The sequence below is a fragment of the Acanthisitta chloris genome, unplaced genomic scaffold (genome assembly GCF_000695815.1).
Source record: "Acanthisitta chloris isolate BGI_N310 unplaced genomic scaffold, ASM69581v1 scaffold10554, whole genome shotgun sequence".
In the NCBI taxonomy this organism is placed as follows: Eukaryota; Metazoa; Chordata; class Aves; order Passeriformes; family Acanthisittidae; genus Acanthisitta; species Acanthisitta chloris.
In genome coordinates, this window is record NW_008670991.1 from 40,964 (window position 1) to 57,412 (window position 16,449).

Sequence of the window (16,449 nt, forward strand, 5' to 3'; positions counted from 1 at the left end):
CTTCCTTGTAGCAGAGAAACACAAGGCTCAGCAGAGAAAAATTAGGCAGATGTTCTCTGGGTCAGACAGGTGGTTGTTTAGATGATGTTTTGCTCCCCTCAGTAAGTAATCCTGCATACATCTCTGCCTTGCTGGAAAAGCATAACACACAGTTTCAGACACTCGTTCCCAGGGAGACCATGCACCAGATACCAAGTTAGGTGGTTGCACACAGAGAAACACAAGGCTCAGCAGAGAAAAATTAGGCAGATGTTCTCTGGGTCAGACAGGTGGTTGTTTAGATGATGTTTTGCTCCCCTCAGTAAGTAATCCTGCATACATCTCTGCCTTGCTGGAAAAGCATAACACACAGTTTCAGACACTCGTTCCCAGGGAGACCATGCACCAGATACCAAGTTAGGTGGTTGCACATCTGGAGTAGGTGTCCTTTGGCACAGGGAGGGCTGAATCCCCATGAGAGGCTAAAGGAGTGTCATATGACAGAACAGCTCTTAATTTTGCAGTGTAGGTTTCAAAATTATTTTCTGACGAAGTGAGTTTGCTTTCTTTTATTAGTTAGAAATGTTTTGTCACAGTCTTTTTTCATTTACTCTCACTGCTTCTCCACTACCAGCATATATACCTCATCCCATTTTTGTCTGTTTTTTTCCCTCATATGGGAATGAGGATGACACAACTGCAAAGAGTAAGTACCATACATGGACAGTGAGCATGTACATCCAGATGAAAGATTTTTCATGTTTTTGCTTTTCTCTTCACAATATTTTAGAAAAAAAACCCCAGCTCACTAGCTGTTAACTAGACCAAGAAGTGTCAAGATACTCACAAGTTACTCCTGTACCACAAACCAACAACAATATTGGAGGAAACAAAAGCACTCACTTGGAGGCCAGCACAAGATACCATACAACTCAGACTCCTGCAGCTGACCAACTTCCCAGGAGATGAATCTGCGTCAGGTTGTTCTAGCATGGAGGGAAATCCCACAACTCAGACACATCGTATGGAGCTATTACATCTCATTAGCTACTTATCAGAGAAGCTCTGCCACAGTTAACTTTTTCTGTTAAGGGTCCCATGGCATCTCTTTCACAGCAAACCAAAATCTTTGGAGGAACCCATCTGATCCATTCAAGCTATTGACAAGTAATAACTTCAGTAGAAAATACCAACCTCTACTACGAGGCAAGACATCAGAGAATAAAATCTCCATGCCACATGATCATTGCTCAGCTTCTCATCCTATTAAAAAACCAATTAAGTAGAAAAGTGAAATTCAGTGTTTTCTACCTGAATGCATCCATGGCTTCCCAGGAGGACATTGTATGACAAACAGCTAGATTTAAGCAGGCTCTGTTCCTCAGCAATGTTGCTTCTCCACAGGCACAAAGACAAAAACCTTACACACAGAAAAGCCACAGCTGTGGCTCCAGCACCAGCTGAGATGCATCTAATTTTAAAGCCCACTCCATGCACACAGCAGTGAGTCCACCAGGCCTGATTTGTCTCTAGCCCTTGCACTTTGAGTAAAGAATGAATAAATACATTTTACACAAGTAGGAACTAATTAGCTTTTCAGAGCTTCCTTTCACAGGTGAAATCAGCTACAAGTCTCACACCTGCTGGCTGCAGCACAAAGCTCAAAGGCAGAGCCCAGCTCAGATCTCTGCTGATCCTGCTCAATGTGCAGGGCATCCTGGGCCATGGGCAGAGAGGGGCAGGAGAGGCTGCTATCTCCTCCCACATGCAGCACTGAGTGCTGGCTTATTACTGGTTGCTTGTAGCAGTAAACATGACAGCTATTTGTAAAAAAAAAAATTAACAATAATTCATTTGAGTTCATTTTCATTCTGGGCTTTGGAAACTGTTTTAGTTGAGGGGATGTGTGTGTGCAGTATTCCATTGGTTTTGTTCTCTGAGCATCACTAGCTATCAACCAGCCAACACTTAAGATGGTAAGAACTGCCCGGTTGGGTCAGGCCGTGGTACACACAAGCCCCATATTCTATTTCTGAAAGGGGCAGGTGGGTCTGCTCAGGGTACACTCACAAGCCTGACTTTCCCTAGAGCTCACAATCACTGGATATTGGATGTTGGGAAATACAGCCCTGCCTATACCTCTGTATCCTATGAACTTGGGATTTGTCCATGGAAGTCTCTGTTAGCTAGTAGCTTTTCTTTGCGACATCCTGTGGCAGCATGTTGCAGGCTTTCATTACCTCCTGTATGAAGTGTTTATCTACATTCCAGGAAACCCACTACCACAGCCACCACTGGAGCACTAGGTGATCCTAGAAAAGACACTGCTCCTGTCACATACCTGTACCTTGAGTGTCCTCAGTCTGTTGTGTCTTCTTCCCAGAGCAGGAAGCATACACTGAACCCCACCAGCCCCACACTCCCCTTCTCTCAGCACACTTTGTTCATTTTCCTAGGACTGGTTCACCCCACTGTCCATCACAATTACTTTCAGAGCATCCTCTGGTCTTGGTTAAAGTGTTGATCACAAGCACAGCTTTTTTTTGGCACACAGCATAAAGCCGAACAAGAACCAGGCTCAACCCCTACAGGGAGCTGCCCTTGTGCTTCCCAACCCCACTAAACACCAGAATTACTAAAACCAGCGGCAGCGCTGGCAAAGGAACTCAGCGTTCCCCTGCCAGGTGGGTCCGTACCCGCAAAGCCTGGCGGCCCGTGCCATCTAGTGGTGACAGCCCTCCCCAACGCGCCTTTCCCACCCGACCTGGATGCTAAAAGCCTCTAAGAGTTCCGACTGCATCTGCACTGTGAGCAATTGACCCGTCTAAGCAGCGAGCCCAGGGATAAACACTATCCACATCATCACTCCAGGATTCAGGAGCAACGCGAGGACATCCTGGAAAAAGGGTCAAGGGAAAACAAAACCAAGTCTGCCCTCAGCATCTGAATCCTTTGGAAAATGTAAAAACTGATGCTGCAATATGTCATTGCTAGTACTTAAATGATAAAATTGATAAATAAACCTTGTGATTTTGGCCAGAGAAGCTGTGGATGCCCCAGCCCTGGAAGTGTTCAAGGCAAAGTTGAACGGGGCTTTGAGTAACTTGATCTAGTGGAAGGTGTTCCTGCCCATGGCAAGAAGGTTGGAACTAGATGGTCGTTAAGGTCCCTTCCAACCCAAACCATTACATTATTTTGGAAAATAAAGAGGCTAACACAAAGTCAGTAAAAGACCTGCAAATCACAACCACAAAGATAGATGCCCAGCTCCCTGCCTTGACATTCCTCTTCCACTGGTCTGGAGGAAGGATGAACATTTCCCCATGTGGCAGTAGTATCTATGACAGTTCATATTTGCAAATGTGCCCTCAGCCCACTGGTAGCAGAGGTTGATCAGACCAGTTCTGCTCCTAGAAAGACAAAAATCAAGTTGTGCGAGGATCAGAAGCCACAGCAGATGTGGTGCCACCAAGCCACAAACCCAGGAGGGCATTAGGGGGTTATCAGCATTGAAGAAAGTAATCGATGCTGCACACCTGGCATGCCCAAGCTAAGTGTCTTGCCTCTGAGCCACCACCTCCATGTCTGCAGACACTAGCACTCTGCACCAGGCTCAGCCCCCTTACAGCCACTCAGATAACCACACAGCATCTCCTGCTGCTCCTGAGGATGTTCTTAAAGCAGTCTCTATTCAGAACTTAAGGATAGTAACTCTATGTTTCTAAATGCTGAAACCACTCACGTTGGAAACAACTGATGCGCAAGAGACAGATTTTGACACGTTCCAACGTGGCAAGGATATTGCCTAATATTTTAAATGTGAAAATAGCTAAGAGCTGACCATCTGGCATTGAACTGCTGATTTGATACAGGAACTGCAATTAACTCAAAATAAGCAAGAATCTCTCACAAAGACAAAAGGCTCCTGATTAAGTCCTTAAAAAAGAAGGAGCAGAGTACTGTGCTAGAAAGTTCAAGACTGACTTCAACAAAAATTCAATAGAGCCCCAGGGGGTCAATCTAGCACAGAGTAGTTGCAAAACTTGCTTCAAGCCACAGCCTGTGTTATTTGTGAACAAATAAATTTGCTGGTAGAAGACCTTCAACTCCCCAGTACAAGATGTTAAAATACTCTAGTGCAGAGGAGTGGAAACTGATAACATACAGCCAGCTACCCTCCTCTGCAGTTTTCAGAGTTACATGTAACTTCTCGTTTTGAAGCTCTACAGTTACCTGTCCAGCAGGCTGGAAGTCTTAATGGAATGAGGATGGAAGTCAGCTGTGCAAATTGTGCACAGACCCAGGCCTGAGGGATTCACAGGCAAGTACCTCTAAGGCCACTGCTCCCTGATACAGAATACCTTCTTCTTACCCTTCTGAGCTCAAGTACACTTCCAGGATTCAGGATGAGTCCCAATGGCACTACATACAGAGCATGCCAGCAGAGGCAGGTACACCACAAATGCTATATGTACAATACTTTGACGATGACCCCAAAGTGGACACATTATGGTCCCATCCCATCCACCCCTAGACATTAGTCTCTCAACTACCAAAGTTAACGGAACATTTGTGTTATCCGTTTCCCACTGTGAAAACTGAAAAATGCTGTGAAGAGAAATGCAGAAAATAAAGCCTATGGTGTATTTGATCACAGAGCCCCACTTTGTGAAAACATGACTCTTGCTTAAGCTCTACATGAGAGTCTCCTGCCTCTAAGAGACTTCTCTCCCAGATTTACATAGCTGTCCCCCCTCCAAAGGTGACTATAGCCCCAGACATTAGCATTGGCTAGTTCTTTTGTCAGGTCCATGATACTGTACTGTCCACCCACAGGTCCATCTTGCCATTCCTTTTGCCCAAAGCCAAGTTCAACACGGCTACATGTCAACATTAGGTCTAGACCAGATACAGAGCCTTCTCACAGGCTTTGTGAAGCAGTACGAAAAAGTCTCCACTCCATCCAGAGATAACACTTTGATTACAAACACCCACAGGGATAACAGATGATCAAAACACAAGAGCTTCTGAACAACATGAAGAATACATCTTATGTCTTAAAGGTTTAATGCAAAACCCAGCATATTCACACTGCCAACTTCCAGCCTAATCCCACATAAAAACACCTCTTCGTGTAACCCAAGGAAGATATAACACTGCTTGTGTTTTACAAAGACTGTGTATTTTAACTGCATAGAATCAAAGCCACAGGAGACCCCTGAGAACACACAAGCATCCACACAGGAGTCACAGTACTAGTTAAAACAGCCTTTGGAGGAACTTCAGGCAAGGTTGCACATCCCAAGGTTATTCATCCCACTGGAACAGACAAGAAAGTGGTTCCTTGGGATCAGCACTGAAACAGAAAAGCAAGCATGTGCTTCACAAGCATCTGACACCAGTAGCTCATCACTGACTGTTCTCATTTATATTAGCCTCCAACAAACGCACACATACAAATCCAACTTACTGAGGTGAAAAGACCCAAGTGCTCAAGTCACACAACACCAGGATATCTTCCTGCACTCAGCCTATTTTCACAAGTGAGAAGAGTAGGACAATAGCAAAACAGCTTGTTCTCTCAGGATGGAAGACACTTAGTTTTTCTTCACAATCTTCTTTTAATGTCTTATTGTTCAATAAAAGAACCCAGGATATAATTTAAGCATTTCACTTAACAGAAACAATCAGGAATGAAGCATGTTCTCATTTTCTTCTGTATGTCTTCATTTCCAAATAAGAACTTCCTACTTTACCAAGATATTTCTTGTAGAAATAACAGAAAGTCTTCAACCAATCTTAGAAGTATCAAGAAAAATGGAGGGGTAAGGCAGTTTGATTGTTGTTGGGTTTGTTTCGACTTTTTTGATTGCTAAAATGAAATGACAACTTTCAAGGATACACACTAGCCTGTCCTTTCAAATGAAGTCATCTGCAGGTACTATACAGCTACAATGTGACTTCTGACAAGCCTTCTTTTGCAGTGTTTTATACTCAAACAAGTAGTCTTATTTTACAGATAACATCCCATTCAAAAAGAGTCAGAAAATCACTCAGGTCAGGTATTCATATCAAGTCTGGTTACTTTATTTTTCATCTGTGCAGTCAGTTAAAAGAACAGTTAATGATGAAAACAGACAACCACAGAAGCTTTAGGTACAGTATCATCACACTGAAGAAGCAAATGACCACAATGAGCACATTCTTTATGCTGGTCATTTCCAAAGAAAACAGAAGGACATACACAGGTCTAGTTCAGTGTAAAAACCTGGTATTAAGCAGCAAGGTGATCACAATTGCAGCACTGTCACATACAACACAGGTAATTACTGCTTATTCAAAGTTACACAGCCCCTGCAACAAAGGTGATATGACTATATTTAAAATAAGAACCCAAAATACATTCAAGAGAATGGCTGCAACAATAAGGCAATAGTTTTAAAAATAGATCCCACTAAACAAAACAAGACCAACCGTGTAACCTGTTGCCTTCATAAGGTTTCAGACTTGGATGGGTCAATTCAAAATTAAGTGCTAACCCACCCCTAACATTTCAGAAGTACATTGGTACAAATACCTGAAGACGTGAGTATATTGGACTGCCAGCAATCACTACCCAGGTCTTATCACAAATATGCTTACACACACACAGCTTTGCTTTTACAGCTCTGCATGAAGTGCCCTGTACAAAGATTTTGCTACAGACTCGTTCAGGAAAAATTATGCATTGACAGAAGACATTAGCGTTCCAAAATTCTTCCAAACCACATAATATAATATACCTTTGGCCTGCTACTAATAAGATCATTAAAGTTATACACTAGGCAGACAGCATTATTGGCAGCTATGTCACATCAACATTAAAAAACACCATCAGCTGTTTAAAAAAAAAACAAAACAAAAAACTGAAAATAAATTTGGGGAGTGAAATGTACATCTACAGACAGCAAGGAAGGGAGAAGGAAGTTGTTTGGCTAGAGCAGATATCTACCCAGAGGTTCCATGTCCATCTTATTGCATATTTGATCAATGTCAGCATTCAAACCTGCACAGATTTCTCCTTCATTATCCTGCTCCAGAGTCTTGACTCTTGCACCTTCAGAGCTACCCTAAACTAGTATTGCTGTAACTTCACATTTTCTCACAGCTCCTAGAAGCAGGGACTAAGTTACTGTTACTTATCTCAGCCAGGGATACTACAAGCCTTTTGCTCTGTTCTGTGCACTGAAGTCCAGGTAAAGTGAAGTGCAGTGGAGTGTCAATATCTTACATCAGTACAAAATTAGTATCTTTATTTGTAAGCCTATATTAGCAAAGCTTAAGACAAAGATGCTAAAGATGTTTCTTAAGAAAAATCTACCAGTACTTGGTTAGCACTGCTAAACTGAAAGTCTTACCATGTGACAAGACATAGACACGAGAATATTGTGACGTTAAGTCGTGTGAGGCAAACTGAAGCAGCAGGGAATAGAATCTGGTTGCTTTTGCTCAGTTTGAACAAATGGAAATTTTACTAATTTTAAAAAAAAAAACGAACAAAAAACAACTACCAACCATCACTAGGCATTCCCTTGTCAGCACACAGGATAGAGGAGGAGACTATCAGTATTTCTTCATGTGTTTAATGCCTAATCATGCTTCAAAATGTAACCATATGCTTATACATACACTCTAGTGAGCAAAACAGAGTCTTTTAGACTCCAGAGGAAAGTCAGGGCTGATCTTACATATTTTAATACTGAAACATCAAAATGATTTTATGAAGTGAATGCTCTCATTATTAGCTTCTGAACACTATTCACAGATGACAAATGAAAACACAAAGGCACTAAAAGTGCTCTTTTCCCAGATGTAGACCTGCTTGATGAAAAAGCTTAACAAATGCTGCTGCTTTTAGCCATATAATTAATTGAACCAAACCACAAGTTTGGAAGCCATAGGTTTACACTTCTTAACAGCAGAAAGTACAAGACTAATTTCATAATCCTGATTAAGTTTTTATACAGGGAACAATGATCCAAACACTACCACATATCCAAGCTTTGAGAGAAAACCGAAGCTGTTCATATTAAGATCTGTTGATAGTTCTCTCTCACAGACACATCAGAGGTGGTACATGCATGTTCCTCCTCTTTCCAAGATCTCATGCATCAATCTTCAGAGTTGCTAGATAAACAGAAGTGCAGCTCTTCATTCCAAGTGCAGTGTCAAAGCAGCTGTATAACTCATTCTCAGAGAAAACAGGAGCAACTGCTTATTACTGGTAAAAATCAGTAATTCCTCCAGCAAACATGAGGTATCAAATTCACTGCTGTAACACCATCAAAGTGCTACAGCCATGTCCACCAAACTGGTCAGAGTGCCTTAACTGGTTCTAGGAAAGAAGTCGTGTCAGGTACCATATACCTGATTTAAAGGTGTACAAAGTGAACTAGAGAAGTGCTTAGTATCCAAATACCAAAGATGACACTTCAGAATACTGAGTAGTACACAACCCAGGCACCTTCCCATCTCCAACACAATTCAGACTTGGAGCAAAAGGTTCAGGAAAAAACCTTCTTATGCCAAAACCAAGAAAACAGGTCTTGCCACCTGATTGCTTTCTTTGCCCCTCCCCCCTTTTTTGTTTACAAAAGGGAGATAATAAAACCTCCCAATCATGTGCACCTAATATTGATTTTTCATTCCATTCATACTTTTTATATATACAAGAACTTAACTAAAATCTCACTTTAGAATACTTTCTAAAGCAGGATATCCTTTCACCTGCTTTTTAAGTTCACGTGCATTCTCGAGGTTGAAAAAAATATATATTCATATACAGCTAAGGAAATAAAACTCAATTTCACTATGTGTAGTTACAGTGCTGTAAAGAAAAAAATAATTTAGAAACTATTTCAAGTCTGAAATGTTTACTATGTTCAGACTAATGCAAAGGCTAAGCCTATGGTCCAGGACCTGTTTTTCATCTGTGTGCAGAGACAGAAGCTACAACAGTTCAGCATTTTTCTGATGGAGATTTCTTTCCACCTCTCCACTCTTTTAGTATTCTATGACTTGCTGCTGAAGCCCTCCCTGAACCTCTACCAAAGTAGCATATATTGGTAGCTCAGAAGTAAAGGTCCACAGGAATTAATGTTACCTCCTAGGTCAGTTTTTCAGTAAGATCAAACCACTGAACTACACAGTGCAGAGGTGGTTAACCATTCATAGTTTGTCAGGAGTTCAGTGGAGTACTTTAGGTTGTGTCTTCTGTAGGTGCCCTTCGCTGTCGAGCGGATTTCTGTCTACCTCTCTGAGGTGAGGGTGGAGTCTCTTGTTCAGCTTCAGTCTCTGAAGGCTCGTTGTCTCCCTGCTGGGACCCCGTGTCACCTATCAATTCTCTCAGGAATTTGAATTTAGACAAAAACAATTGCCAGACCACATACCATCCTGTAGGAGAAAGAAAAAAAGGTACTGCTTAGTTACTTCATACAAATTGATAGTCAGGTCTCAGGCAAAGAGTATCAGAAGAGGGGAAAAAAAATGTGCTCGGCTCCCACACTCAGTTGCCAACCCTCAACCCCAATAGCTCTCCACAACACATCCACTCCTTTTCATGGTCCTGTATATACCAATTCAACCTGATTAAGTTTGTCCTCATCCAGAAGCAACATTTAAACTCCAGGAAAGGACATACACATTCTGAATTGAACTGCCACACCAAGTAGTAGGTAGGTGGGTGATCACCATCACAGAGAAAGGTCTTAGCTGTCAGGAGAGAAGGAATTCCCGTGGTTGTATCTAAAACAGGCCTCGGGATTCACTACATAGGCACTGCAAAAAGGTAGCACTAGAATTTCTATCCACACCCAGCAAACACTTCATTCTGAAAAGCACATTTTAAAAGCTGCATTACATAAACGCTATTAAGCACCCTTTCTGAGATCCAAATTATTACCATGTTTGTCACAAATCCTATTCTGAAATGTTCAAGGTCTTCCTTATGTTCACTAAAAGGCCACATCCCCCAAATACAAGGAATGCCCTCGCCAAGTCCAAATCCCACTAAAGTAAAATACAATTCCCTGGTAAATTTATATTCCACTCCACTGCCAAAATGCTCAAGGTCCCAAAAGCATGCAAGAGTCGAGATGTTACAGAATTAACAGGATAGTGTTAATTGTTACAGAATTAGCAAGGTAACTAAAAGAACTTATCTGATTGAAGGCTGAGTAAATCTCAAAGGAAGGAATTGTAAGGGACCTCAAGCAAGAATGCACCCAAGATAGTAACATCTCTAGAATGTCTCTTGAAAAATATTTAATATCCACCTCCTCCTCTCTCATCTAAGTGTTTCTGTAACAGGTAGCCAAGGAACTCAGAAAAAACAAACACAAATATATCTCAACCTGAACCAAAATCTTCATTTTAGAAGGCCTTCCATACCCAAGCATTTAGGTCAAGAGAGACTGGAGTTTTACCCAGCTGAAAACTACTGATAACCCTTCCCCTCTAGCTAACCAGTCAAGTTTTACCACCCATAGAACAGGAAAGTAACTTCTCTGTGAAATACACAGGTAAGTGCAATGAAATTTAAACGGCTGTTTGAAAACAAATGTTATACAACCATCATTTGCAACACCAAAACCCATCTGTCCTGTATAGAGCTGTAAATCAATAGCTCCATTCTCTGTTCAGAAGGTCTTGTGAGCTATTCAAGCCTATACTGCCAACTTACTCAAATATTAAGAGTCCTATTTTACAGAGCTACAGAAACCCATCCTCCCAGTCATGCATCTGGCAGCAGAAACAGACTTCAGAGTATGTTTCCCAAAGCCTTGTTGATTTCTAGTTCACACAGGAAAGAAATGCATAAACTATTCCAAGTAAATACAGGACACTTGCAGGAAGTGTGGAAGCTGACTTATAAGTGCCTGAGAAGTACATTCTACAAATCCACTTCAGCATATTAGGGATGGGGGGGAACTCTCAGCCAAAAATCTTTTCTTGGGGTTGCACTTGAATTTGGCTGTTTAAAATCCTAACTAAAACACCCGCAAAGTGAATTATCAAGAGACACACTGCTTCCAGAGAACACCACATGGAAGGGGGAGGGAGGAGGATGAGGCAAAATTATTCAGGGTATTCCCAGAAGAGGGCACTTTACAGAAGCATGACTTGAATATATTTGGTGCAAATAAATATCCCATTAAGGGAAGTGTTTTAACTTAGCTAGCTAAAGCAGACCACATGCTTCCTCTATCACAGCAAACAGGGCTCTTAACACACAGAATTACTACGAGGTGGTGTGAGGGAAATACTAAAGAACATTCAAAGTTCATTCACACACTGAAGAAAAACAGCACTAGTTTGTTTCTTCCCCACCCCGTGTTTTGTCTGAGTTAGAGAGCACAATGGTCTGAATAAACAAAACACCCAGTACCATAAGTAGACTTTAAAGCTCTCTAGCTCAAGACTACAAACAAGACAGTGTAAATAATCAACTAACAAGACTGGTTATAGCAGACAAACAACCCGACCAATGATAACAGGCAGGTGAAACAAACCACAACGCAGTGCATTGAAAAGAAAATTACAAAAGGCTTAGCCAATTATAATAGTAGGAGGGCAACCAGGCTTGAAAACTAGAGTTTCAAAACAAGATCTCCTCTTGCCTGTACAACAGACATTTAGGTATAAGGTAGTCAAAGTAGAAAAATTCCTTCCTTTCACTTGCTCTAGTTACTGTGCCAGCTTGGATGGAAAGTTTAAACAAAAAAAAAAAAAAAAAAAAAAACAAAAAAACCACAATCCCCCAGACAAACACACTTGTCTGAATCAAGTTAGTACTGCCTCTTCAGCTGAGGCTCCCTGTCGTCTCTCTGTTACTAAACAAACAAGAATTTCCTTGGAAATACCCAGACTAGTAAAGAACAAACTATTCTGGGCAAGAGAAAATCTCTCCAGCAATAATATCAACTAAATACATCATTAAACAAAACCACACACATACACAAAGCCTGGAGGCAGATTCACAGAGTTACCTGCAAATCAGAAGACAATGCATTTGCTATCAATTTCTCATCCTCTTAAGAACATTGCAAAATGGTAACACCCAGCACCATGACACACTTAAGAACTGTATGTTACGTAACAAGTGCATTTTAAAAAATAATTGTAAAGCAATTTTAAAAATAAAAAGGAAAATGGGTATTTCTATGCATTCTTGTCTGTATGTGGCTCAGTTTAGCTTCGCAGCTTTTTTGGCATAGAGCTCTTCTCGGTTTGCATCTCAAATGCATCAAACATCACATTGTTCAGGTAAGCTGCTCTCAAAGAAGTCCTACTGGTTTAGCTTCACCACGCAGAAAATATTTGATTAGAATCAGTCTTCCAGTGCTTGCTTTATTTTCTTTAGCCATTTGATTTACCTTTTCAAAATAATCCTTAGCTTGACTGAACCTGTGGAAACCAAACAGCACACCTGCAATACGTCCTCAGCAAACAAGCAGTGATGACATGCAGATTATAATATATAATATTTCTGCATTCATTGGCTAAAGAAGTTGCCTCTCAAAGTAGCAAACCAGATCAAATCAGACAGTACATCATCGCAGAGCAAAGCAGGGGCTCCAACTCTTGATGTAGCAGATACTTGAATCTGGATTTGTGGACAGATTTGCTATGGAGAAGATCAGACTAAAGAAAGCACACACTACTCTGATACTGGAGTAACAGGAGACATCAGGTGACACAGTGCTTGGTTCTGCACAGCTCCTTAAACCTAGTCCCATTCAATGCAACACCCCACCACATGCTGCTTGCTGACTGATCAAATGGAAAATTGCTCTCTTCCAATCTCCCATTTGTAATACTTTCAAAGCTCAACTTTGAATTAAAGAACATTTTCTCTTTATTAGTGGTCTAATCAAGCATGACTTTCCTCATCTGTTGAGTTACTTCACAAGAATCATTCATTTAAGGCAGCTACAAAACTGTTTAAACAAAGCATTAATGAAAAGTTATTCACGTAGAATTATGGCTCAAATGTTTTCCCATCTGCAACCAAACTCAGATTTGTGAAATGAACCACAAATTCACCTCAGCACTTTGAGTTATGCAATGTTTATTTTAAGGTCATATCTCTCAAACCACATCTCATTAGCCTGTCTTGCCAAATGAGATGAACACTTCCACCTGTTCACTGAAGGCACTTCTGCAATTTCACATGGCTCCATGCATTATTACACTGGGAAAACAAAATACACACAGGTAAACAGTACTAGAGTTCACCTTGGCTGTTATTTTATCTTATCCTATATCCTTGACTATGCACAAGTTCCTCCCACCAGCCAAGGAACATGGAATACACAAAAGCAACAACAGGACCACCAGAGAAACAAAATCAGAAAAGGCAGGAATAAAAAAAGTGGAAGCAAGTTATCTTAGTCCCACTTTTTAAAACAGCAACTGAAAATCTGCTATGTTTACAGTCCCTCAATGGTTTCTATGTCAGATGTGATCAGTTTACAAATAGAGACACTGCTAGCTGAAAGCCTTCCCTGCTTCCTAACTAATTCAGATTACCATTGGAAGTAGCAGTTGGAAGCAACCAGAAATGTTTTAAAGGAAAAGAAACCAGGTCATTTATTAAAAGTACTTCTGTAGATATAAATGCCTAATTCAGACATAAACATTCGCTTTTCACATTGCTGAAGAACAGGTCCAAGTAACTTCTCGTATTTTGCGCCCTGAATTTCATCTTTTCACTTTAGAAAAAAGTGACAAAGGGAAATTTTCCCCCACTATTTACATTTTGATAACACTTATCATATTTGTGACAGGCAGCAGAAATCCACATGATCCTAACATGTCTCCTGGATATTTAAGCCTATTGTTCTCTGCAGGCAATCACACCACACAATATCCAAGTCACAGCTCTTTAGGTTCTTCTCATAAGGCTGTTTCAATACCTCTCATCAGATGGCTGTAAAATATTTTTATCATCAGACCAAGCTTACTTATGATCATATCCAGCCATTCTTATATCAGATTTGGCCATTAATTTGTATGCCTCACTGACTGGCATTTACTTAGATCCTGTCACACACAGCACTTCACTTCCCTGGGAGGCTGTAAAGAACAAAGACCTGTAGGTGAGAAGGTGGAGGAGAAACTGCCTATCAGTAGCACAGATAATCAGTTCAATTGAGAGTAGCTTGTACTCAGGTTTTTCTAGTACGGGGGCTGGGACTAGATGATCTATAAGGTCCATTCCAAAAAATTCTATGATTCTATGGCAATAGACATGTAGCAATATTAATAAACAAATGCTGTATGATGAAAAAAATAATTACAAATGCTGTAAATCATTATCAAATCCTACTGAGTCCCCTCTAACAGGGTAACAGTTCAAATCCCTCCCAAAAAATGAATGAACATGTCAGCTTCCTGTGTTCAGTACTTTTGAAATCTAGGTGACTTTTAGCAATCATTTTTATAAGATCTGATACTGTTGAAAGTAAAATACCATGAAGGATTCAAAGCAAAATATCCACTGAATTCAAGATGAATGTACAATAGGTAACTCCAAACCGCTAAATATTTACAGGCCACTTAAAATTTTTAATAATAAATTAATTACTTTTGCTCTCTTTATGAAAGAAAGCACTAGGCAAATGTTTATATTGATAGGGAAAGTTAAAGAGATACTTAGTATTTCAATTCCATTTGTCATACTGACAAAAGGAGAAAGGCCTGAAGAAAATGATCCTTGTTTCTGAGGTTTGTTGCAAAATCATACTAATCTTTCAACAAGGCAGCAGGCAATGATCTCATATGCACACTCTGAAAACATAAAAACACTAGCAAGCACCATGCTTCATCTTCTAAAAGATGAAAAGTGGCCAGTCAACACATAATGAGCATAGAGAAACTTGAATAAATACCCACTTCGGTCACCATTTAGTCTGCAAGGATGGACAGCACAAGACACACAGGAAAGGAGCACAAGACCAAGCAAAGTACACAAGGTGCTCCCTCGTATAGCCTTGCAGCTCCAGTTCTCTGTATTTCACAAGTTTCCTCACCCAAATACAAGTACTATGGCTTAGAGACACTGACCTTCCTTTCTTCCCTGAACTTGCACCGAGAGAAGTTTCAGCATCCAAAATATTTTTGTTAATGAGCCTGAAATTTCTTTTCCCGTTGTGTAAAAGAAAACTTTTTGTTTTAAGCCTGTTGCTTGATCATATATCTTCACGTACTCCAGCTCCTCTGAAATGATGAAATTTTGCAGCCATTCCCACTTCACCTTTGACATGCTACTCAGTGTTATAGCCATCACCCTTCCTCCAGTCATCTCTTCCTGGCTAGGCAGATCTAACCGGTTTAGTTTCTTCATGCAGAAATCATTTCACAGCTCTCAACACAGAATCACAGAATAATTTAGGAAACTACCTTTTCAAAAAGGATTTGAAAAAGGAAACAAGGATTTTATTTTTTTAATGAGGTAATACATTTTAACAAGAAAACATACTGTTCAACACACACACATAGATGACTCCTATAGCAGCATAATGACATTTTCTACTTTGTTTCAGGCTTCTTAATATTTGTCTTGCCTGTTTGCCTGCTAAAAAGCACTAAACAGGTATTTTGGAGAAATGCTTTCAATTACTTCAGCTAATCCTTTCTTTGGGATGCTAACAGCTCAGTTTGAATCCGCTCTGTTCCTCCATGTAAATTATGTGTGTACACATTTCCCACTTCTTATGTGCATTACTTCATAGATGCTAATACTGAACTTCACTTCCCATTTCACTACCAAGTCACTCGATACTGCAAAACCTTTTTTTTACACAATGCTTTGCCATCTTGACCACAATTAACAATGTTTTTAAGTATTAAATCTCAGCTGATGCTTCACTTTGCTCCCTCAGCTTCCAGAAACTACTTATAAACCCACCCGGCATCAAGGCACCAGGTGAGTTTCTAAGTGATTATAAGTCTCACAAGCCTTTCATCATAGGCTATGGCATAGAATTATAGAATTTTAGGGGTTGGAATGGACCTTAGAGACCATCTAGTCCCAACCGCCCCTGCCATGGGCAGGGACACCTCCTCACTAGACCAAATTGCTCAAGGCCTCATCCAGCCTGGCTTTGAACAGTGCCAGGGTTGGGGCAGCCACTACTTCCCTGGGAAACCTGTTCCAGTGTCTCAACACCTTCACAGTTAAAAACTTCTTCCTAATATCTAACCTGAGCCTCCCCTCTTCCAATCTGTACCCACAGCTTGGCTTCCATGGCATGTTTTTTGGGTGGGTTCAGCTGGTTTCTTTTGAGAGCTCCAAGCTGAGCATATCAATCACAACATTCACACACTACAGTGTGGATTCCTTCTGAGACCTCGAAGAGACCTGCAAGTGGTGCCTGCCATTGAAATAACCATTCTCTCTGCATACTCAGGAAAGACAAAAAAAAAAAA

At 40.7% G+C, this 16,449-nt stretch overlaps 1 protein-coding gene across 1 annotated transcript; it reads right to left on the reverse strand.

Moving 5' to 3' along the window:
* Positions 1 to 9,217: 9,217 nt before the first annotated feature.
* On the reverse strand, positions 9,218 to 9,411 carry SMIM13 (small integral membrane protein 13; the record flags this gene model as incomplete). The annotated part of the gene is made up of 1 exon (XM_009073915.1): positions 9,218 to 9,411. A coding segment is annotated over one exon (194 nt), but the record flags the coding sequence as incomplete, so codon positions are not given.
* Positions 9,412 to 16,449: the final 7,038 nt, after the last annotated feature.